Source organism: Mustela nigripes, chromosome 3 (genome assembly GCF_022355385.1).
Source record: "Mustela nigripes isolate SB6536 chromosome 3, MUSNIG.SB6536, whole genome shotgun sequence".
NCBI lineage: Eukaryota > Metazoa > Chordata > Mammalia > Carnivora > Mustelidae > Mustela > Mustela nigripes.
The window spans coordinates 186560327-186583889 of record NC_081559.1 but is presented as its reverse complement, the minus strand read 5'-3'; the positions used below and the strand labels follow the sequence as shown (position 1 = coordinate 186583889).

General features: G+C 46.0%; 1 protein-coding gene across 2 annotated transcripts in view; it reads left to right on the top strand.

Annotated features, from left to right (window-relative positions):
• Nucleotides 1-23563, top strand: part of ASAP1 (ArfGAP with SH3 domain, ankyrin repeat and PH domain 1) — a 349235-nt gene that overhangs the window by 282145 nt on the left and 43527 nt on the right. For both annotated transcript variants that reach the window (XM_059395173.1, XM_059395172.1), the window contains exons 14-18: nt 12163-12250; nt 14182-14230; nt 19792-19955; nt 21541-21674; nt 23035-23126. In XM_059395173.1, coding sequence (XP_059251156.1) covers nt 12163-12250; nt 14182-14230; nt 19792-19955; nt 21541-21674; nt 23035-23126 — 527 coding nt within the window. The remainder of the gene's footprint in view (nt 1-12162; nt 12251-14181; nt 14231-19791; nt 19956-21540; nt 21675-23034; nt 23127-23563) is intronic.

The window sequence follows — 23563 nt, the reverse complement described above, 5'->3', positions numbered from 1 at the left end:
GCTTTGGGACACACTTTTTGCTGCCAGTTCTATCACTTGTAGTCTCATCCCTGCTCGCACACAAAGGTCTCAACAGCCACTTTTCCTGACTTCGCAGACACTATTGATTACTCGGAATCTAGTTGAAAATCAAGGCCAGCAGTTTCCTGGGAGAACATGGGGTTGAGTCATCTTTGGAAAAGTGGACAAAGAACCTTTGTTTTCACAAAACTTAGGGCCTTTGTTTGGGACCCCTTACCACGTGGACTTCGTCCCGCTTGAAGGGCCCCAGTCAGTGTCACCTGTCAGAGTGACTCGGGAGAGGGTCGCCCGTGCATTTGGATTGATAGTCTGTTGGAGTGACCATTTGTGACTGGCCTGTTTGGGCCAGTCATCTCCCAGCTTACTGTTTTAGGAAGAAATGCATTTCTCTGCACACCTGCAAGGTAGGCAGCCAGCCCTACAGGAGTTCATCTACAAATTCATTGCTTTTCGTGTGTCGGATGAGAGATGCACTTTTTTTTATTATTATTTACTGTTTAAAGTAATACATCACTATGGAGTTTAGATTCAGTGAGAATCTCTGAATTCACTATTATGGTAATACCGATAGTGGCTTCCATTTATGGGCCATCTAGTGTGTTCTGAGCAAGGTATAAAATGCTTTAATTTCAAAATACCAATTCTAAGAAAGCTCTAGCAAACATTTCAGCCAGCTTTAAGATAAAGTAGTTTATATCAAGCCACTAAGCTATCATAAATAAATGTCTGTAGAATTGTTTGCTTTCCCTTTTTGCCTTCAGCATTATAGTATATAATAAAGATAATAAAATTCCCAAAGAATATATAAGAATTATAGTTGGAGTATTACTTTATTATAACATCCTGAAAAATTAATGTCAAAAGTAGTTTTGTTTCTCAAAAACCCTCACTTGCTGAATTTGTTAACGTCAGTGTCACATAACAGTTCAGATAACAGGTTGAAAAGAAAGATGACTGCCATTCACAGATCACTTAGAGCGTGCCCAGTGCTCTGTGTGCCAAGCTGGCCCTACAAGACAGGTGTTACTGTCTTCATTTTGCGCTAGTCTGCAAGTTCTCAGGAGGTGGGAACTGCCTACCTTTGATCTCCAGTACCTAGCACACTGCCTGACATACAGTTAGTGTTCAATGAATACTTTTGAGTGAAACTGCTTTGTATAGAAAAGAAGGGGTCAGGGAGATTAAATCGCATCCCTAGGGTTATGCAGTTTGTAAACAGCTGGACCAGTTTTCAAACCCTGAAGCCTCTGCTCTTTCTAGTGTATGACTAGGCCTCTCCTCCGATGCCAACTTGTTGTTAGATCTTTGAAATTTTCTTGAATAATAGTTCCTTGGAGAAAGACCCCCCTTATCTTGTCACTGAATCACCATAGGGTCTTCCAGTAACGAAGTCTGAAAGGGTTTCCTGGAAGGGGAAGCGGGGAGTCCTGATTGTAAAGATACCACATGTATCCGTGAATTTGTCTCTGGATCTGAAGATTGATTTCTTTAAATCTTAAATTTTCAAATGCCTGCAGATGTACAAGTCAGCCCGCACAGGGAAGTGCCGTGCCCCCTTCCTTGCTGTGGGTTTAACAAGAGGTTTCTGTGATTGGCCTTTACGGTGTTCTGAGGCTATGTGGGATTCCACCCAATTCCATGTCTTTGCACTGTCATTGCAAGAGAGTATTTTCTTTTCTCCAAGAGATTAGAAGCAACACTGAATGGTCAGAGGACACACTTGGGAGCCCATCAGTCCTGGGCTCAAATCCCTGAACAAGCTGTAGAACTTTGGATGCATTACACAAGCCTTTGGAGCCTCAGTTTTCTCCAGTGCAAAATGGGTATAATGTGCTCATTGAATATTTCATTAATTCCAAGCAGCCCCTGGGCCAGGTGCTAGAGAAGCAAGGAGGAATTAGCAGCCCCGCACTCTTGGAGCTTGGAGTGACCCGGGACTACGTGCTCGAAGAGAAGTCAGTGGGATGGTGGGGTAGAAAAGGAAGGCAGCTGCCTTCGTGTGGTCAGGGAAGGCTTCCGTGAGCAGGTCGCAGTAAAGCTAGGGAAGAGCAGTGCCAGTAGCGGGAAGACAGGAGTCCCCACTCCTGAGCCCAGAAAGCACGTTCAGGGAACCCAGGAGAAGCCAGTGTGGGTGGAAATGGTATCAGTTTCCTTACCCTGCTTGAAGAGTCTTTTGCAGGCTTAAATAACACATTCTTTGAAAATTATTGCTATCTATATTTTCTAGGTGCTAAAAAAAAAAAAAAAAGAGCATTCAAGGAGGACCTTAAAAACTACTTTATGGTTGATAGAGCAGAAGTTCCAATGAAGCAAGAACCATTAAAAAAAGACATACCAACATCCTGAACCACTATTACTGTAATTCTTTCTTTGACTTGCTCTCTCTCCCACTTGGCTGATAGTTCTGTTTTATGTCCCCTCCATCAGCTTCAGGCGGTGCCATTTTCGTCACCTGATCAGCCAGTTCCTCACCCCCCTGTCCTTGTGACAGGGCACCCTCACTCTTCCCTTTTCTTTACAGACCGGAGCTGACTTCTATAAATTAAGTTCAAAATGCAGCCGCAGGTCCCATCAGCACTGATGTTGAGTCCTAACGATCATGGTCACCTGCAGAAGAATCCCCGTTGTTCCAGAACAGACAATGTTATATGGACATATAAAATAAGCACCACCATTTCTGAAACTCAGGGGGTCACCATGGAATATTTCTGTGGGCTCCTGCCACATTGCAGATGCAGAACCAAAGACATCAAACACTATATTAGAGGACTTCCCAAATCCAAGTTCCATGAAATGTACGTTTAGAAATATATCTGGTTATGTCTTACAGGTTATTTATAATGCAATACGTTGAACAGGAATTTTTACTGTATTTGAATCCCAAGAAGATAAATTAGCTGCAACCATGTGGAGTTTATTTCAGATGTAAATAGCTATGACTTGTATCAGAATGAATTTGGAAGAGGCTGCAGTTGGCTAAAGGAACCCAGTGATTCTTAGTCCCAAGAGCACAGAAGAGCTATCAGGTTCCACCCCCAAAGGCTCTAGCTTCATTGGTCTAGAGATGAAGCCCAAGATTGCTTCCTGGTTGAAGAACCACTGAGTCCATCGCTCATTAGCCAGTGTTACAAACCAGAGGGACCAGGGGGCGGGTTCTTATGTAAAGATGGGTAGACGTCTACAGCAGATTGCAAGGATATTTGCAAAGTGTGTCAGCTGGCTTGTGGACCTCATTTGTAACTCAACCGTGTGAAGTCTGATTGTCACCACATCCTTCTTTATCCTAGCCGAGGGTCCTATTCACGAACTATGCAGTAAAATCAACAGAAAGGGCAGGTCTCCACAGCCCGAGTCCCAGGTGTTCTGGAAGCAGCTTTGACCCCCTGCTTGGGTTGCTCTGTGTCTGCCTGGAGTCCCCTCAGGCCCGCTCTGTTTGCATGTTCTTTGTCTTCACAGTTCCCTGAGCTCTCTCTGCTCCCCGCCCATGGCCCACAGGCCCCAGTTCACCCAGCGAGACCCTCCTGTCAGATAGGATTTGCTGTTTGAACCTGAGTAATTTTAATGGGTATCTCTCCCAGAAAGGCTCTCATTTTAACAGGAAGTGCTGCTTTACCCTACAGAGAAGTTGGTGACAGTAGGAGTTTATGTATCAGCCACGTGGACACCAGTAGAAGAAATATCGTGGAAATATTAGTAAGCACAGATACAGTAACTAACATTTATTGAGCATCTATTGCATGCTAGGTACTTTAGGTAGGTTTTCCCACTGTGGGCCGTAAACCAATGAGATTGTACCCCACTCACTTCTCTGCTAGAATTCCAGTCACACTGCAAGCACAGAGAATGACCCCAAGGGCTGCCTGTGTAGGCTCAGCCCTCACAAGCTGCAGACTGGCGCTGGGATCGTAGCCTCCTTTACATTTTGAGTTCAGTGTCACCCGGTCGTCTTCATCTACGAAGCCAGGTCCTCAGAGGAGCTCCCTCCCAACTCCTCACAACATGAAGCAGATTTACTTGGGAGGTTCTCAAACCCTAGGCAGCATCAGCACCATGAGACCTTTGTACCTTGAGCATTCACCAGAAGGAATCAAAGGCCTGGTGCTCGCTGGTCTTGGGGGCCATGATGACAGACTGCCCCTAATACCTGGCTTTCAAGCGGTGCCCAGGGGCTCAGTCGGTTAAGCGTCTGACACTTCATTTTGGTTCAGGTTGTGATCTCAGAATCCTGAGATCAAGCCCCATCTTTTCTCCTCACTGAGCATGGAGCCTGCTTGGGATTCTCTCCCTCTGCACACCTCTACCCCCACTCCCTGCTCCTGTGCACACTCTCTGAAATAAAAAATAAGTACCTGGCTTTCATGAAGCCTCACTTTGGGGAACTGAGGCTCCTGCCCATTTGTCTGGAGCAATGCAATATTTTGTTAATTTACAAAGGCAATTTATTCATATGATGAGGTAAATGGTCGAACGGAGGAACACTCTGTACTTCTGGAGACAATCTGACCTGGCTTTGGGTCTCGGCCCAGCCGTCCGCTAACAGCCACAAGTGAGTAGCTTCAGCCTCCTGAGTTTGAGTCTTCTCATCACAAAGAAGGAAAATGATGCTGCTTTGCTGTGATAGTGAACAGTGTCTGCTGGCAGAGAGTTCAGGCTCTGGAGTTCCAACTTCTTGGGTTCAAATCTGGCTCCAGCACCAGGTGGTTAGGGGACTTCCAAGTTTTTGTCCCTTTAAATGGAGGTAACAGCAGCTACCTTGGAAGGGGGTCATTCTCTGTGCTTCCAGTGTGATTGGAATTCCAGCAGAGAAGTGAGGTACAGTCTCATCGGTTCATGGCCCGCAGATTCAGACAGTGAGACCCTTTGGAGGTCTAAAAGGGCCTATGGTCTGAAATTAGTCAGTTTACATGTTACCCCCCACCCTGCCCTCCCCAAGATAAGAAATAAGAGAGTCCTTACAAACGTTTTACCGTTCCCTCACATTCTGTTAGCCATGACCTTAAGGCAAAGCTACTTCACCTTTCTGTGCCTTGGTTTAGCTATCTGTCTAGTGGGGGTGATAGTAAGTGGTACTTACTTTAGGGTCGTGGTGCAGATTAAAGATGTAAATATACATGAAAACAGAAACAGTAGCTGGCACGAGTTCTGCTAATTGTCAAGACGCTGATACTGCCGTCATTTTAATTGCCAGCCGTTTGTATGCAGGGCAGTAGAAATCTGTTCTAAATGTTTGCCTCAGCTCCTCACTGCCTATTGTTGTTTGTTTGTTTTTTATAAAAAGTAGTGGGAATACTTTTTTAAAAATATAGCTTAATAGCTCAGATATTTTATCACCAAGTCACTATATTTTGTAGAATTATTTTAAAAGGTTTTTGGTTTATGAGCTCTGGTTGGTTAACAAGGCATGGATTACAAGTGGTTACTACGGCTACATAGGAAATAAGAGTTGCAAAGTTCTTGTGCTTCCCATGGTGTGCCTGGGTGGCTCAGTCAGTTGAACATCCAGCTTGATTTCAGCTCAGGTTGTGATCTCAGGGTTGTGAGGTGGAGCCTCAAGTCAGGTTCCATGCTTAGTGGGGAGTGTGTTTGAGATTCTCCCTCTCCCTCTGCCCTTCCCCCCCCCATAATAAGTAAAATCTTTGAAAACTAATAAAAATATAAAAAATTAAAGTTTTATGCCGGCCCAAACTCCCTATCTGGCAAGTAGGAGACACTCGTAGAAATTAGTATATGGAGTAATGTCCAGAATGTTCATCAGTTGTAGTAACAATAACATCAGCCCCACTTCTTACCAGAAGCCCTGGTAAACTCTTTTTTTTTTTTTTTTCTATTTACACTGTAGCAAATACTCTCTGAAATGATGAGTTCCTTACGCTTTTCCTTACAGATTTTCAAGGATATCTGTATATCCTGTGGCGGGGGGCGGGGGGTGTGCCTGGGTGGTTCAGCTGGCTAAGCAGTTAAGCTTCTGCCTTTGGCTCAGGTCATGAATCCAGAGATCAAGCCCCAGGTTGGGCTCCCTGCTCAGTGGGGAGTCTGCTTCTTCCTCTCCTCCTGTCCCTCTCCCGGCTTGTTTTCTCTCTCAAAGAAATAAATAAATAAATAAAATCTTTGGGGAGGGAAAAAAGAATACTTCATATTCAGATATATCTTTCTCACACATACATTCTACCAACTGGAAATGAGGACTGTGGGGTAAATGGTTGGGAGGGTTAAGGGATTCCATAGTCATGCACACTCTAGAATGAACTACTTCAGTAATTACTAGTTAAATGATTACTTCCTCCCCTAAGCTCTCTGAAGGACCACTAAAGAAGAGGAGAGCCTTCATTATAGCCACAAGAGTAATTCTGGAATGTGGAGCACATCCAGAATGGGTGGGATTTCTCAACAGAAGTATTAAGTGATTTGGAGAGAAATAAGAGAGCTAACCGGCCATTCCAGGGTAGGAAGAACAAAAAAAAAAAAAAAAAAAGGAAATGACAGAAGGATGTTTTTACTTGTTATGCAAATGTCCCAAGGGCTTGCCTTGGCAAAGGAACAGTTTGACAAATTGGAAAAGCTCTGGGAAGGAATTTGTTCACATCTCAGCTTAGCTTTTTTTCTTTCTGTAAAACACTGGTCAATTTACTCCCACCTTCCTGACCCTCGGTTTCCTCGTCTATGAAGTAGGTACGCAACAGTTCCTAGCTATTGGGGTTATTGCAAGAATTACATAATAAAATTTACTAAAGCACCTAGCAGTTTATGAGGTGCCCAAATAAACCAAAATACTTTCCAAAAAGCGGTAGTTGTAATGTACTAAAATTGTAGAGAAAAGATCTCTCTGCGGTAGTAGGTATTCAGTATGGACCTAACACCTAGCCAGAGGGCTATTGTGGTTATCAACTGCATGCCAAATAGAGGTGTCCCTGTAGGGCAGAGTAGGTGTCCAACTAAATACTTACTGAAGAAAAAGTTTGAAATGACCGTAATGATCAGAACAGCCCTGCTACCAAGTGTTAGCATAGAGTGAAGGGAATGTATTATTTTTACTTCTTTCCACACAACGGCCTCAGCCAGGCGGGGTCAGACTTAGCCCCCAAGTAATTAATGATGTTCACTTCTTGTTTGTGAAGCAGAGCAATTCAATAGGAGGATGGAGGGAAATAATTTCATTCCTGGATACTAATTCCAGTAGCAGCTGTTTCCTGCTAACAGGGAAATATGCCCGCTAACGGCTTCACACTTCCAGCAAAAACATTTCACCGTGGTACACACGAAGCTGTTTGAGGACAAATGTGTGGTGTTTGTTTTCTTCCCGGAGACACAGAGACATTAATGAGAGTTGACTCACTGCATTTCTACATGCATTTCTCCTTCCATGTCTGATGATTTTCCTGGCTGAACAGCATTTTCTATTTTGAGTGGCGGGCAGAGCCTTATGTCAGAGGGATAATATCTTCATCACTTCTGCTCATGGAATGTGTCCAGAGCTTCCCTAGTGGGAACATCTTCAAAAATGAAAAACTCGAGGGTGATCTTGCCGTGTGTGTGTGTGTGTGTGTGTGTGTGTGTGTGTAAAATCACATCTGTGTATGTTGTTAATTGGGGGGGAGCAATCTGCAAAACAACATACACAACTTGAACCAACCCATGATTTTTTAAAACAAACATCTCTCTCCCCACCCTTCTCTCTCTCTCTCTCACACACACAAACACACACACACACAAACACACACATATACACACCGATCTTTTTAAACAGTGGTGTCTGGGTATAAAAGTGAGATTAACAGGTAGTGTTCAGTTTCTTCTTTGGCTGTGTCCCGTACTGTTTCCTCAGTTAATAATCATTCTTGTAATGAAGAGTGAAATCTGTAAGGGGACAAGCCTCAGAGTTTCAGGGAACAGATCCCTAAGATCTTCACTTTTGAAGCCTGTCAGACCTGTGTTTGAATAGACGCACCTGCCGCTGTTGAAAGACCCGCAGGTGCAGTGCAGCCTCCCTTCTGAGTGGTGCTCCTGGACTGAGTGGTGCACACGCTATAGAGAGGTCACTTTGGTAGTCATTGATTGAAAAAGTCTCACATTTTGGGCAGGTACTTGCGTCCCGGCCCCCAGTACCATGGCTGTAGCTTTGATGCAGGCCCCCATCATTGCCCACCAGTCTTGCAGTCTCAGTCGCCTCCCCCAGACACACCCCTGAATGCACGTATAGGAGTTCACTGCTTGGATGGACCCTTGGCTGGACTGCCTGAGCCACTGGGGCGGAGATGTGAGCTCCTGAGCACGACAGGCAGTTCCCCCTCCATCCACACACACAACTTCCCCATGGGCATCACTGCTGCCCTGCTCTCCTCTTACCCCCCAGGGGCCTGCGCCTGCTCCTCCCGGCTGTTCCCACCCCTCTGCCTTGTTCAGACTCCGCATCCATGCCCTCGCCAGGGCTGAGGCTGCGTCTGTGGGACACTCCCCGGTCAGACAGCGCACATTCTAGGTCCCTGCCTCCGTCTGTTTCCCATAGCTGCTTGAGGGCACCGAGTGCTTTCCGTATGTGCTTGGAATGTTGCAGAGGCTTACTGTTGAGCCAAATAAATAAGCAAAAAAGTATTTCAAATAGGCTTCTAAAATTTCTCATCAGTTACAAAAGTAACCGGGGGAAAATCAAATGACTTGAGAAGACGTGAAAGAGGAAGTGAATCTTGCGCACCCCAGCCGGCTCTCTCTTTCTAACCCTTGCTCTTCTCAGAAGGAGATGTTCTGTCCTGGGCTAGGGCTTCCAGCGGCTTCCTGAGTCCGCGCCGCATGGTTCAAGCAGGAGGAGGACTCGGGCTTTGGTCCCCTCACACCTAGGTTCTGCTCCAGGCCCTGTCATCTCCTTACTGGGAGATTTTAGGAAAATTAGTAAATCTCTCTGTGCCTCTCTGTCACCTCACTTAGGATAAGAAACTAAAGTGACTTCCCTCACAGGTGCTGGTACATCAGTCAGGTGGTGTATGTATGGCAACTGAAATGCATTCATTCATTTCATAAAACACTTATTGAGTGCCTGCTGTATGGCAGGCCCATTTTAGTGAACAGAAAAGTGTGTGCCCTTAGCGTGAAGAAAGAGAAGGAGGTAAGAGCCAGGAAGACAGTAGAGCGGGTGTAAAGGGAATAGGAAGTCGCTGGAGGGTGGTTAGGCCAGGAAAGTAGTCTCTGAGGAGGTGCTGATTTTGAGAGACCTGAAGGGAGGGAGGAGGAAGAGAACTGCATCTAGGGTTTGGGGGTGGGGGGTGTGAACCACGGGAGGCCTGGGCTCGTCACCTCCCAGCAGAGGGAGCTGCAGGCCGGGTGGCAGGAGCTGATGAGAAGGAGCCTGGAAGCAGTATTGGGGTCGTGGTACAGACCTACGTTTTTATCCTGAGCCTGGGAGGAATCAACAGTAAGGACTCAATAAATCCATGCTTTCTTTGTTTTTTTCTTTCCTGTCCTTAAACAATATGAAAGTGTTTCCTCAGCTGTACACAGTGATGTAGCCCAGGGCAAGTCACTCAGTCTTACTTTGATTTTAGTCTGCCAAAATGCCAGATTACACCTTCTTTGATCAATATACCTATAAATTAGTATATAAATGTTGAGAAAATGGTTTGAAATTTTGGGGAGTTATACAAACCCGGGATTCTAGTATTACTTTGGTGATTCCTGAGCCTTCTGGGGCCTTGGTCTGAGGACTTCGGTTGAGCGTACCACCCTTCCTGGCATTTGTGGACTCAGTACTGGCTACGTTGGCGGCTTCAACAGTCAAAAATTGTGTTTTTTGCTCCTTAAATTCACATGTGGGGTGATAGGTCATTTGTCAGTTGTCTCATTGGCATTTAGGGGAGGAACGCTGTATGCAGGCAAGATGTCCTGTGTCACGCACAGTGTGTGTTAATGGGGCAGATGTCAGGCCAGTAGTATTGGCAGAACTCCAAGGGAATAAATATTGTGTGTCATCGTGATAGGAGTTGTGAGCCAACTGTTTAGAATCCTTCCCATCAGAAGCTTTCTGGTAATGTATACTCTGAGGTAGTCCATGCTTAGGAAAGAGATGAATGATGGTCTTTAACTTTTCTGAATACAGTTAATAATAAGTTTTTTTTTTCTTTCTGAAAATGTTGTGTTTGTTCCTTGACTGTATTTGTTGGTGAGGTTATTCAGAAACACTGGAGTAACATGGATTTGGGAACCAAAAAAATCATCCAGTTAATCCTCTGCTACATTAATCGTGAACACTGCCTAAAAAATTCTTAAGTTTTTCCAAGAGATTCCTGGACTTAGGGTAAGAAACCTGAAACCTCTTATTATGCGGAATCATCTGAAGCAGGCAAGGGAGGTTCTTCCTTCTGTCTGGCTCAGATATTCTACGATTTGAGCGCATTTCTTCTTCATTTGTACAAATGAAAAACAGCTGTCCTGCCTTCCCCATAACCACCTTTCATGTTCTCGAGGATGGTTATTAAATCACTCCCTAGCTTTCTTTCCTCGGAACTAAATAGTGCCTTCAGCCGGGCTTCAAAGTGCCCATTTTCCAGTCCTTTAATCATCTCCTGATCTTTCCTAAACTTTTCTCCGTCCTTCTTTAAATGTGGATGCCAAATTGGAACACAGCATTCTGGGGAGAGTCTCATGGTGACCTGGGCTCTCTAGCTGTTCAGGCCGTCAGAGGTGATGGTCATTCTTCTGGAAATGCAGCCATCTCACCAGCATCCAGAAGGATGAGGTGTAAGACAGTTCCCTTTCCAGAGGGGCAGGGGGCACCTCTTTGTGGCTGCAGCTGCGGGTTTTGGAGCCTGACGCCCGTAGCAAACCAAACTCCAGGTCTGTTCTGAGAAAAATCTCGCAAGACCTACAAACTCCCGCCTCTTCCCCGCCTTCTGGGCTTGCCAATCAGTTGTGTAACACAGGACCCCGCTCCCAGGGGCTCGTTCCTCTTAGGCAGAACTGTCCCGCGAGGGACTTCATGGCCAATGTTCATGCCCAAGTCAGATGTCCTTGCCATAAACATGAAGTCCCTTGGCGTCTCTCACTTCCTCCCCCCGACAGCTTGCTCTGGAACGGATTCAGGACAAGGAGCATTGTTTTCTGGATCTAATCTCATTGAAATCACCAAGGGGGTAGGATCTCAAAAACAGTTTAGGGAGTGGAGGAAGGTAAACAATTTAATTGCCTGGTGTCCAGTTGTGGAGAATGAGAGGTGCAGTGCATCCTCGAAATTGTCTTGATCATGTGCCATCTCTGTTGACCTTTTACTCCCTCTTCTCCCTCTGTTTTCCCTCAAAACACAGGTGCTTTGGGTATAAATGGTCGTGGCATGGGGATTTTCAGAATCGCACCTATCTGTTGAGGCAGGAATACAGGACTGGGGAATTACATGGCTTCCTTCAGCAAGCTTTTGTTCACGTGAAGCCCAGCCTGGGCACACAGAGATGTCACTCCTCGGTCAGCTCCTGCATGAAGCAGGCATGCTGGCATCAGCCATTGGCCAGCCTGTGACCTTGGACGAATACAGGCAGGAGACAAAAAAGACCAGAGTGATTCTGTGGCAAGACTCCACGTAGGAAAGCCTAAAATAGCATGACTGTCTCAATCCTGTAGGATCTGAATGAATTAAATGTGTAACTGAGAGATTTGCTGATAAATGATATGAAATCCTTATTGTATTTTTCCTCTCTCCGATTTTGGGACTCATTAAGTAATGTCTCATTAAGCAGCATCTCACTGGTCAATTAATTATCTTTGCACATTTGAGCAAAGAACTAAATTTTGCATTACAACCAAAATCTGTGGATCCCTGAGACATCACGTTTGGGCGGAGTGATTACTGGGGTCATTTAGAGTCGGCTATGTTTCACAGTACGGCACAGAACCCAGAGCATCAGCTGTCCGTGCTTGGGGGCTGTGAAGCTGAGAGCTGCGTTTCCATCGCGCATGCCCACTGTGCAGGGCCAGTGAGGTGGATTATCTTGGTTCCATTCTGATTAATCACATAGGCTTATTATGCACAGTTAAAAAGCATGTGTAAGAACGAGCTGCAGATTCTCCTGGGGTAGATGAGACTCCCTCACGGGCACCGCGTGAGTCGGACCCTGCAGGTGAGGGACGGTGCACCGGGTGTAACTCCCTCCCTTTCTCTTCTAGTCTAACAGGCAGCCCGCCAAGTTGAACCTTCTCACCTGCCAGGTGAAACCCAATGCAGAGGACAAGAAGTCTTTTGACCTGATATCACGTGAGTCCTCTTTCTCTCCCGGTCGGTTGCTGTGGCTTCTGACCCTGCGCATCTCCATCTCTGGGCGCGCAAGCAGCAGCTGGCCGAGGCCGGGCCCCTGGCGCACATCTCTTCATTTACAGTGAGCCCACCTACAGGGGAAAGGCAGGACAGGGTCAGATCCAACCCACAGTAGAATCAAATTGAGATGCATACATTAAACTAGACTAGTTCGTGACCACGAGCCCACAGCTTTATCCCCTTGGAGAGATTTTTGTACATGTATCCCTATTTCTCTCTAGAGTTCTCTTAGATCTGCTGAATCACAGTCTTTGCTGTGAAGCCCAAACATTTTTTAAGTAGCCCCAGGTGATTCTGCTGTGTACCTGAGGTTAAGAACCTCTGGCATAGACTTGAGAGTGCAGGTGTGTCAGTGTAACCATACAGGAGTGGTAACTGTGGCCAGAGTTGTGGCCTTGCAAATCCGGGCTCTTAAAAATCATCTTACTTGCAGGTAGAACTGCCTTCCCACTTCACAAATGGAAGATGCACATCCCATCACTCTCTTAATCCATGGGTCCTTGTGTGCTCTGCTCTTGTGAGGAAAGATTGCTTTCTTCTAGACTGACTCCTGTGCTTACACTGGGCACTTCAAGAAAGAGGATGGTAGTGCCCCTGAAGTGGCTCACCTGTATTCTGAAATCCCACACATTAACCTGTAGTATCCCTCCTTTCTAGAGCCCCGTGGGGCTGTCCAACAGCCTAAATGCATGATCTCTGTGCAGAACACAGACATACTCTCCTGCCCTGTGCAGTCCTTCTGACGTAGTTGGATGAATGGAAGTCCCAAAACAGTTTCACCCAAAGGACCGAATCTGTAGTGAGACCTTTTGGATGGAGTCCAACCTGGATTAGGCAGCATCTATTAAAGTTCAGAGTCCCCATGATTTTTATGACCAAGGAATTTCCTAGGTTACTGATGAAATGTTGGAGTTGTGACTCCAAAAAGCTGAAACTCCTAGAAGAGAGAGCCCAGAGGTTATTAATAACAGTCACCAGTCATTGAGCATCTAATATGTCTTAGGTGCTTTATATACATTATGGCCATTCCTCACTAAAGCCCTATCAGTTTCCTATTTAGTGGAAGAGGAAACTGAGGCTCAGAGACACTCAGTGACTTACCCACAGTCACACAGCAGTAAACCAACGACTGGATCCAACCAAGTTTCTTGGGCTGTACTATGTATGGCCAGTTCTTGGACAGACACATTCATGAGGGTAAGAGCATCTGACCTGGAGTAGTTATGTAGTGAGCAACTGGTTAGTTTGACCTGAATATGTCAAAACATTCTAGCAAATCCTAAAGTTTAAGAAAGAGCCTCCCTTAGGTACAGCTGCCCCAACTCTCCACATCAGGCTGTTCCCTCCTGACCTGGGCAGCACCTTGAAGGTGAACCTTGAGCAGGGTGGAAGCTCTTCCTCCCCGAAGCCTGATTGAGCCAGAGAGCAGCCTGGGGCAGCGTATGCCTGCTTGGCGGAGCTGCTCTGTGAGCTACGGATCATTTCAGAAAAGTAATTTTTTTAAAGGAAACCCAGTCAAAGGCACACTGAAAATGAAACAAATAATATAGCAGACTGGCAGCTGGCAGTCTGCAGTTGGTAGAGACATCCACTTTGATCCCATCTCTGTCCCCCTTTCCGTCTTGTTTTCAGGAGAAGTGCCAGATGTGTGGTATTTGCCGTTATTTTACTGTACTTCTCCTGCACTTCAGAAAAGCAGTATTGACAAAGTGAACTGGGTGACTGCTAAGTCAAACTGGTATAAAAACCAGACAAGATTAAAATCTTCCTTTTACTGTGGTTTTTTTCCCCAGAAACTTTCATAGCTTACATTATAGCTGAGGTATTCTGCTTTCTAAAGTTTTCCCCTTATTTTCCTTTTTGTATTTTAGATAACAGGACGTACCACTTCCAGGCGGAAGACGAGCAGGATTATGTAGCGTAAGTAGTTTGTGATCTAATGGCACAGTGTCCGGGCCCGAAAAGGCACTCTGTCGTATAGCATACCCTAAAATGTCCTTTATGTTACTGAGAACCTGTCCTGCGGGTTCCGCATGCTTCTGTCTCACTGCTGGACCTTCGCATGTTGCTCCTCTCTCTGTCCGGCGCTTGGTAAACTCTGATACCTCCTTCAGGGTTCAGCTCAAGCCTCACCGTCCAGGGGCTCTGATGCTTCCTCTCACCCCCGGGCCTGGGCCGTCTTCATCGCCTCTTCCTTCCTGTAGCCTGCCAGGCAGCGTGGACCATTACATCCTCGGCTGCCTGTGGGGGAGGATGTTAGTGTTAAAGCTGGCAGTTTAACCTCTTTGTAGCGTTCACATTTGCAAATCCCTGTCCCGTTGGTGATACACGATAAAAGTTATTTTCTTCCCTTACTGATTTCTGGAGAGCCGCCGAATTCTGTCCCCACCCCCTCTTTTACCTTACACTCCCCTCCTTTCTCTCTCTCTCTCCCCCTTCCCCTCTCTCCCCCTCTGGAGAATTCCACTCTTCCCCATTTCAGGAGAAATGATAAAGAGTCAAAAAGAGAATAAAGAAAGGGTCGAAAAGATGCACAGCTGGGAGACGCAGAGCAGAAAGGGTGGAGGGGGTTGCTGAGGGAGAAGGGGAGAGAAGGGGAGGGAAGGAGAGGAGCCTTTGACCCCCTCAGTCACCTGAAGGTGGAGTGAACACCGGTTCCAGGCTGAGAGTGTGCGAAGCCTGGAGAATACAGGGCTAAGTCAGACAGAGCCCCTGCCCCGAAGAGACTCGGGCTGTGCTAGAGGAGAAGACGGGGGGCGGTGTGCTGCGGGAGCACGGGGACGCGCAGCCGCGTGCCTGCTTTTTGGGAGTGGTCCTCGGGGATGACTTCCAAGGGGAAGGGAAGCGGCCCGAGGCGGCTCAGGAAGGTGCGGGAAGGTTATAAATACTCTGTACTCTGGTTGCGGGTCCCACTGGCCTAGAAGCAGCAGGGAGGGCTAGAAGGGAAACAGCTGATGGCTCGATGTCACTGATCTGGGGTTGGCCAACTGGGGAGTCGCTTGAGGAGAGAGAGCAGGAGAGCGGTCAGGAGGGCTGGCCTTCCACCCTCAGACTCGGGGTCGTACTTAGTGAGCTCATGTGATGCTTCATGCGCGTCAGACCTTGTGAGTCCTCACAACCCCAGAAAGCAAAGGCTCTTATCCCGAGTTCAAAAATGAGGGCACTGAGAGGCAGTGGGCCATGGTCACAGTCCCAGGATCCTCAGGGTCTTGTGGTTGAGTTGGGGAAGGAGGTCCTTAGGGTACAGTGGGTGTCTCATTGCCCACAGAGTAGGTGCTGGCTGTGAGCCCGCAGGGGCCCATAATCCTGTCAGTCACAGAGTTGGCTTACTTGGGCCCATTCTGCTGATGATTAAACAGACTAAGTGAGGTTAAGGGTCTACTTTGCACCTCAACACAAAATCGTAGATGTGTGCTTGGAATAGTGGCCCGAATGCCCACGTGGTTACGCCACTTCCAGTTCATCTCACTGATGCCGTAAAGTGTTCAGCCACGTAGTGAGAGTCCACGGGCTGCAGGACTAGAACTCGGAGGGGACAGTTGAAGAGTCCAGACCATTACGTTTGACTTGACTTGGTTCACATCACTTGGTTTACTTTTAGAAAGTTCAGCCCCTCCTTTGTAAGACATGGGAACAACAGTGGGCCCTTGATTCAGGCCCCTTCTGGAAGGTAGCCTTGAACGGTGATGCGAGCAGACAAGCATCCCTGGTGGTGATGGGGCTTACTGGGTGCTGCTAGCAAAGGCCCAGGAGGCAGTCACCGGTGTGGGCATGTGTGATCTCCGGACATGTGTCCCATCAAGAATCTCCCGGACAGAATTCCAGAATCACCTTGGAATATTGCTTCCCCTTGGGTTTCACCCTTTCCTCCTTTTTTTTTCTTTTCCCTTCCCTAAACCCCTACATGGTAGAACAGGTAAGAGATGTGTGTGAGGCAGGGAATGCGTCCGCTTCTTTTTTGCTCATATCTTAAACCCAAGTTGTTAGTATTGTATTTACTCTGACTCACAAAGAACCCAGTCCCAGTTTGGTCGAAGAGGTATAGGCTTCTTGCCTGTGGACTTAGCACCCTTTAGTAGCGGGCTTGCTTGGCCCAGCCAGCAACTGCGCCACACCTGCACTTGGCCTTCGCTGGGGCTGGTGGTGGCAACAAGGGGCTTCGTTTTGAGTGATGTCGGAGGGAATGGCCTTCTGCAGAGAAAACACACACACACACACACCACCCCTCACCCCAGACGAGGCTTTGGTTCCTCATTGATTTCTGGGCTATGCAGAGAACATAAAGTTTCTTTCTCCTATGAAGGTGTCCAGTAGAATGAAATGTAGAAGACACTCTACAGGAGGAGGCGAGTCCCAGACGATGGGCAGCTGCATGTCTTGTTAGTAACAAGGAGACTATACGGGCGCCTGGGTGGCTTGGTTAAGTGGCTGCCTTCAGCTCAGGTCATGCTTTCAGGATCCTGGGATCGAGCCCGCATCGGGCTCCCTGTTTAGCAGAGAGCCTGCTTCTCTCTTTCCCTCTGCCTGCTGCTCTGCTTACCTGTGCTCTCTATCTCTCTGTCAAATAAATAAATAAGATCTTCAAAAAAAAAAAAAAGAAGAAGAAGCAGGAGATTGTAGGTCTTGCTTGCAGGGCTTTGGGACTGAAGATAAAGTGCATAAAGTTCCTAGTCCAGAGCCAATGTTCCTAATCCTGTAAACTCACAGAAACTTCAGAGTCTTAAAATACAATGGTGCATTATTTTCTTTCTTATACTTTGTGGTATGTCTGTTACTTTAAAATAATTTAAAAGTATATTTTTTTTTTAAAGATTTTATTTATTCATTTGACAGAGAGAAATCACAAGTACACTGAGAGGCAGGCAGAGAGAGAGAGAGAAGGAAGCAGGCTCCCTGCCGAGCAGAGAGCCCGATGCGGGACTCGATCCCAGGACCCTGAGATCATAACCTGAGCCGAAGGCAGCGGCTTAACCCACTGAGCCACCCAGGCGCCCCTAAAAGTATATTTTTTAATTGTCAGAAGTAGTTGCTTTAGTTCTTGATCTTTGAGATAGACAGTCCATTGCACCAAATTTGAATTACCCCTGCAGAAACTTAGTTGCCCTTAAAATATATACTTTATAATTATCAGTACCAAGTCCTTTATTTCTTTGTCCTGATCTCTTGAGTGAGGTGGTAGATTTGGCTAATAAAGGAACCCCAGAAAGGGATGTGGGGAGGGGGGTGTCAGCAGCGTGTCTCCGTCCAGTGTGATACCCGTCCTGCTAGAGGACCTCAGGAGTCACAAACCTTTCTAGGCTTATGCTTTTTCATCTGTAAGGACTGTCAGCCCCTACCCCTACCACTCATGTTGTTGCTCGTTAAAAAAAAAAAAAAAATTAAGTCCTTGGCATGCAGTAGGTCCTGGTATATTAGATAGCCAGAATATCATAATGCTTAAAAAAACAAAGCAGAGTCTCTGCACACAGAGTGAAAACTCCAGTAACACAATGCCACTGATTAAATGCACAATTGAGCCCAGTGTTTTGAATTGTTTTTAAGAAACCAATTTCTGGTTTTTAACTTGAAACTAAATGATAGGAAAAAAAATTCTTTAACTTAGAAGGTATTGAATCACATACACTACACACACACACACACCCCACCCCATTCTTCGGCTGTTGGTTTTGCAGTGTTGCGTTCTGAGCAGCGCAGTGGAATGCTGGGCTGTGCGGGTGCATTTACAACAGGCGGGAGCTTTGCGCCTCCTGCCTTCACAGGCGTGCCTTGCAGTTTATGTGCCCCACGTAATTCGGTTTGATTTGTAATTCTCATTGCTGCAACTCTTATTCTAAACCTTTCGCGGAGAGCCCTTTGTGTCGTATCTGTGTCATCCCACAAGACACACAAAAAACCGAGTCTCTGTTCTGAACCTCTGTGCTCTCGGTGGGGGCGGTTATTAGCTATCTGCACGGTAGGCGAGAACAAACTGTGGTTTGGAAATCTTTTTCGTTTTCTTCTTTAAAAAAGATACTGGAGTGCTGGGGTGGCTCAGTCAGAGAAGTGTCTTGCCTTCAGCTCAGGTCATGATCGCAGGGTCTTGGGATCGAGTTCCACATCGGGCTCCCTGCTCCATGGGGAGCCTGCTTCTCCGTCTCCCTCTGCCTGCCACTCCCCTGCTTGTGCTCTCACTCACACTCTCTCTCTCTCTGTCAAATAAGTAAATAAATTTTTTTTAATTAACATTTTTTTTTCTCATTCATGAAAGTAATACAGACCCATTATAGGTTTGGAAAATTATAGAAAGGCAGAGTCAAACAATCCATCTATCCATTATTCCTACAGAAAATTACTCAGAAAAAGCCAGTATTAACATTTTGGTGAATTTCCTTCTAGCCTTTTTCTTCCCCAAACAGAAGTATCTAAAACCCTCTATATCTCTAAATTTGGGATTATACCACATAAACAGTTTTTTCTTGTTTATATCACAAAACATTATATTGTGAGCATTTCCCCAGTGTCATCCAAAACTCAGTTGAAAACTTTGTCAACTATACTTGAATTCTAAAAGATCAATCTAGAAAAATTGGTTGAAAATTTAAATTTTAATACATGATTAACTATTCCACTCTCTGGTTATTTCCTGCTTTATTAATGGATCCTTGTTGTGTATTTAGGTGGTTTGATGCTACACTGGTAGACGGCGGTTTTGTTCAGTTCATACTGTGGTCATGCTGCATATGTGATTTCATAGTCTGTACTTTTTTTAAAGATTTTATTTATTTATCTGACAGAGACATGGAGAGAGAGGGAACACAAGCAGGGGGAGTGGGAGAGGGAGAGGCAGGCTTCCCACCGAGGAGGGAGCCTGATACGGGGCTCAGTCCCAGGACTCCGAGATCATGACCTGAGCCGAAGGCAGACGCTTAGCAGCTGAGCCACCCAGGCGCCCCATAGTCTGTACTTTCTATTTCAGATTATTAACTTCAGCATGTTTGTTACTGTACCTTTGCCACAAGCATAAATTCTCAAAGCTGCTCATGAAATAAATACTCCTTCATTTTCAGATCCAAGCCCACCTTCCTCCCCCACAGTGGACCGCCAGAGAACAGATGCCTTCTGCTCAACTCTTTCTTGCCTTCTGTCCATTTTCCCCCAGTTCGTTCACATCCTTTCATTGGGCTGGTCCCGCAGCAGGTCCTCTCCATTCTGACGTTTGCTAGCTTCCGTCCAAATGGGCGTGCGCGCACCTTGTCGGCTCTGCAGGCCCTCGGTGACGTGGACTCCATCTCTCCTCCGTCCCTCTCCCAGCTCTCATTTTCTTCGCATTCTTTTAACTTTCTCTCTGGATTTAATGTCTTTCATTTTTTTCCTCACTTTATTGCTGGGGAGGGTGGGTGGGTCTTTCTTGGAAGTTCTTAACAAAAACAGCATTTTTTGCAGTGGAAGGAGAAAGCAGTGGCCTTGCTTTTACATCTCCTTCCTCTGGTTTTCAACAACAGATGGATATCCGTATTGACAAATAGCAAAGAAGAGGCCCTCACCATGGCCTTCCGTGGAGAGCAGAGCACGGGGGAGAACAGTCTGGAAGACCTGACGAAAGCCATCATTGAGGACGTCCAGCGGCTCCCTGGGAATGATGTCTGCTGCGATTGTGGCTCATCAGGTATTTGCCCCCAAACAGGAGCTGGCTTCTTCCACAGCCTTTTTCTCCTCCCACAGAGTAAACACGAGCTGTGTATTTAAATCCTTATCTCCGCATGGACATAGGCACAGACCCACCACTACTTCCAACTTGAACGGTCCCACCCCTGAGCTGCTTTTACACCTGCTGTTCGCTCAGCCTGGAAAACTCCCACCTGCTCTCCTCAAGTGCCCCAAATGGCCACCTGCCCAGATGCTGCCAGTTAAATGAGCACCAGGGGCATACGGAGAGAGCCCTGGATGCAGAGTCCATCGTCCTGGTTTTGAATCACCAGCCTGCCACTCACGGCCTGGACGACCTCATGCCAGGTCCCTTTACCAGTCTCATCTTCGGTTTCTAGGGCTAAAATGGGATAATAGACCCCTGCTGTTACGAGGACTCAGTGAAATGCTATATCTGAAATCGTCCCAACCCATTGTATTTTACTTTCCTTCCTTTCTGCTCAGCGAAAACTGCCCCCCAGCCTCTGTGTCACATGGGTGTCACCTTCCCCCAAGCTTCTGTTTTCAGGTAGCATCTGTATTACATAGGTATGGACAGTAAGTAACATGTGTTCCGTGCTTACATTGTAATATGGACTCTGCTAGTTGTTTTCGCTTTTCTCACTGAATCCTCGCAGATGCTCTGTGAGCAAGCTACTAATATCCTCAACATTTTACGGATGAGAAAAGTAGGGGACTCTGAGAAGTTAAGTGACCTCCCAAAGTCCTCCATCTAGTAGGGATCAGAGCATGGATGCAAACCCGTGGTTCTTAAGCATCATGATATCCTCCCTAATTGTTTTCCTTGTGGAAATGGACTTCCCCATACCCCATGCCTTGAGCAGCTCAGAGACAGGCCTCCTGGTTTCTGCCGTGCTCGGGTCTCGTTTCCTGTGAGTGACTCACACACCACATAGGATGTGGCAGAGGAGTCAGAACTCCTCGGGTACTGATCCCTCCAAAAGAAGCTTGCCACAGGGAGTGAACCCTGAAGGTTTTGGTGACAGGGGAACACTCATTCCCCCGTTGTGGAGTCCAAATAGCTTAGGTCTGTGAAAGAAGCCTTTGACGTTCAGGATTTACAGCTGTCTCCTTACCAGAAGGTGCTTGTGGAGAAGCCGTGACCAGGATGGTGCGTCAGTTCGGGTTGTAACTGGGAGGTTAATGGCAGCTTATGAACCGTGTCCCCGGAGCCGCACATCGGTCTGTCCCTGCCGAGGATGATCACAGGGGCTGAGGGAGTATCTCTCACACAGATGTTTCATGGGACCTCACACGAAAAGTCATCACATTTTCACAAAAATAAAGAACTTAATTTTGTTTTTATTCAGTATTGAAAGAAAATTTTTAAAAATTTCTTTTAGCACCCATATTGCCCTCTGAAAAGCTGGTAAGCTTCATATGAGCCCCTAGGCTGAGCTGCAAGCTTCCATGTCTAACATTTAAATCTTCCCCTTTTAATTCTTAGCAAGTTTTGCTACTCTTGTTTTAGCTTCCTTTATAGTTAGCACACTAAAATTAGGGCGTGTTTGTTTCATTGTCTTCAAAATGTTCTTTCCACACAGAACCCACCTGGCTTTCAACCAACTTGGGTATTCTGACCTGTATAGAATGTTCTGGCATCCATAGGGAAATGGGGGTTCACATTTCTCGCATTCAGTCTTTGGAACTAGACAAATTAGGAACTTCTGAACTCTTGGTGAGTAGTGACCTGTACTCGGAAATGCATATTGTCGTAGATATATATAATACATGGCTTTGGAGTGTCCTGTTTGTGCTGAGTACAAAGAATTACAGTTCCTGAATTTTGTGAATTTGCATGAATATTTAAAATGTAAATTTTGTGGTATGTAATGTTGACTATTTCTATTTCCTTTCTAAAGAACTGGTGAGTCATACATTTCTATAATTAGTTCACCTAAACTGGCTTTTCTTCTGGGATGAGATTTTCAAAGCCGCCTTCTTCTTTCAGAATTAGTTTTTATGTGATTCACTGAAGAGCAGTGAAGGGAATTAGGTGTTAAACTCAGGTGATCACTTTACTTAGTGGCCTGGGTTACTAAAAATAGCTACTAAAGAGTCTGTCTCTGTTTTTACTGTTTGTAAGTTTGTAGACATCCCCATGATTCGAGAGTGGTCTGTTAGCTACCAACCTTAAAGCCCATCACTTTTTAACCCGTAACTTCTTCTCAGCAATGATGGTCTGTGTTTGTGTGAGCCCCTGATTTTAGGAAGTAAGAAATTCAGGAAGTATCATACTGATGCTTAACTCCCTGATTCATATCAGGATTAGAGGAAGAAAAGGCTCTGAGCTTACAGCTAACACATTCTTCTTGAGTGTGGAAGTGGAGCCACTCCCTCTCCTTGACTTAAGCTGATGACACCCCGTTGACAACTAGAAACAGGAAGAGCAAATCCTGAACACTTGCTGGGTGATAAATGCAAGATTTCCCCACAGAGACCTGAGAGCGTGAACGTTTCCTAAGCCTTGCCTTGCTCCCCAAATGATCTGAGTGACCAGAGGCCCTTCAGGACAAATTTTCCTGGAAGGGTCTTGAACCCAAAAGCAGAATGCTTCCTGTAGCATTTTTATGTGTATCCCAGATACAAAGGAATCCACCTCCTTCTCTGCTCAGTCTAAAAATGAGATATGATAGAGATTGAAAAACAGTTGTTGCCTTTAAGCATTTAACCTGGGTTCACGTGTGTAACCTGCTGTCTCATCTCAGAGTATGTGGGGGGAGGGCATATTCTATGCTATTCTAGCATTTATTACATGGTTTTTGTTAAAATCCTTGTTTTTTCTGATCAGTGGCCCCATGAGTCTGTTGCTTCTGCAGGAAGGAATGTGGTTTACCCCTTTATTTCCAGCACCCTGAAATTCCATGCCTGGCACATAGTAGGTGCTCGGCGAATATTTGTTGACCAGATGTATGGATGGTTTATATCTTGAGTCAAATGAGGGAGAGATACATATTCCAAAATCTCAAAAGCAAGTAATAGGAAACTTTTAAACTCAGAGTAAAGAGTGGCTGTATTGTGTTTTGTTTATGTTACAGCTGGCCAAGAATGTAGGAAACAATAGTTTTAATGATATTATGGAAGCGAATTTACCCAGCCCCTCAACAAAGCCCAGCCCTTCAAGTGATATGTAAGTACTTCTAATATACTGAATTCTTTACCATTCTATAATTGTTTTCTTGTCCGCACAGACAATGTCTTAATTGTTATGGTGTTTTTTCCCAGAGGAAACCCCAATAGGAGGAAAACACAGAGCAAAGAAAAGTATTTTGGAATGCACTTCTGGAGTGCACAAATTACGCTCACTGACATGGTTCCCTAGGTAGCTGCTGCTCTCTATGGAAGTGGTTCTCTCTAAGTCATTCCATAGTGTGATAAACAGGACACAGACAGAAGCGATGGCCCGTTCCAATTAGATGGGGAAAGTCCAGACTCTTACCAGTGAGGCTGTAGGGAGCAGTCTCTCTCAGGTGTTGCTGGGGGTGTGCTAGTGGCCCCTTGCCCAGGAGGAGCAAAATACCCATATTTATCACAGTCATTGATGTATTTACTTTCTGACTTTGCTGA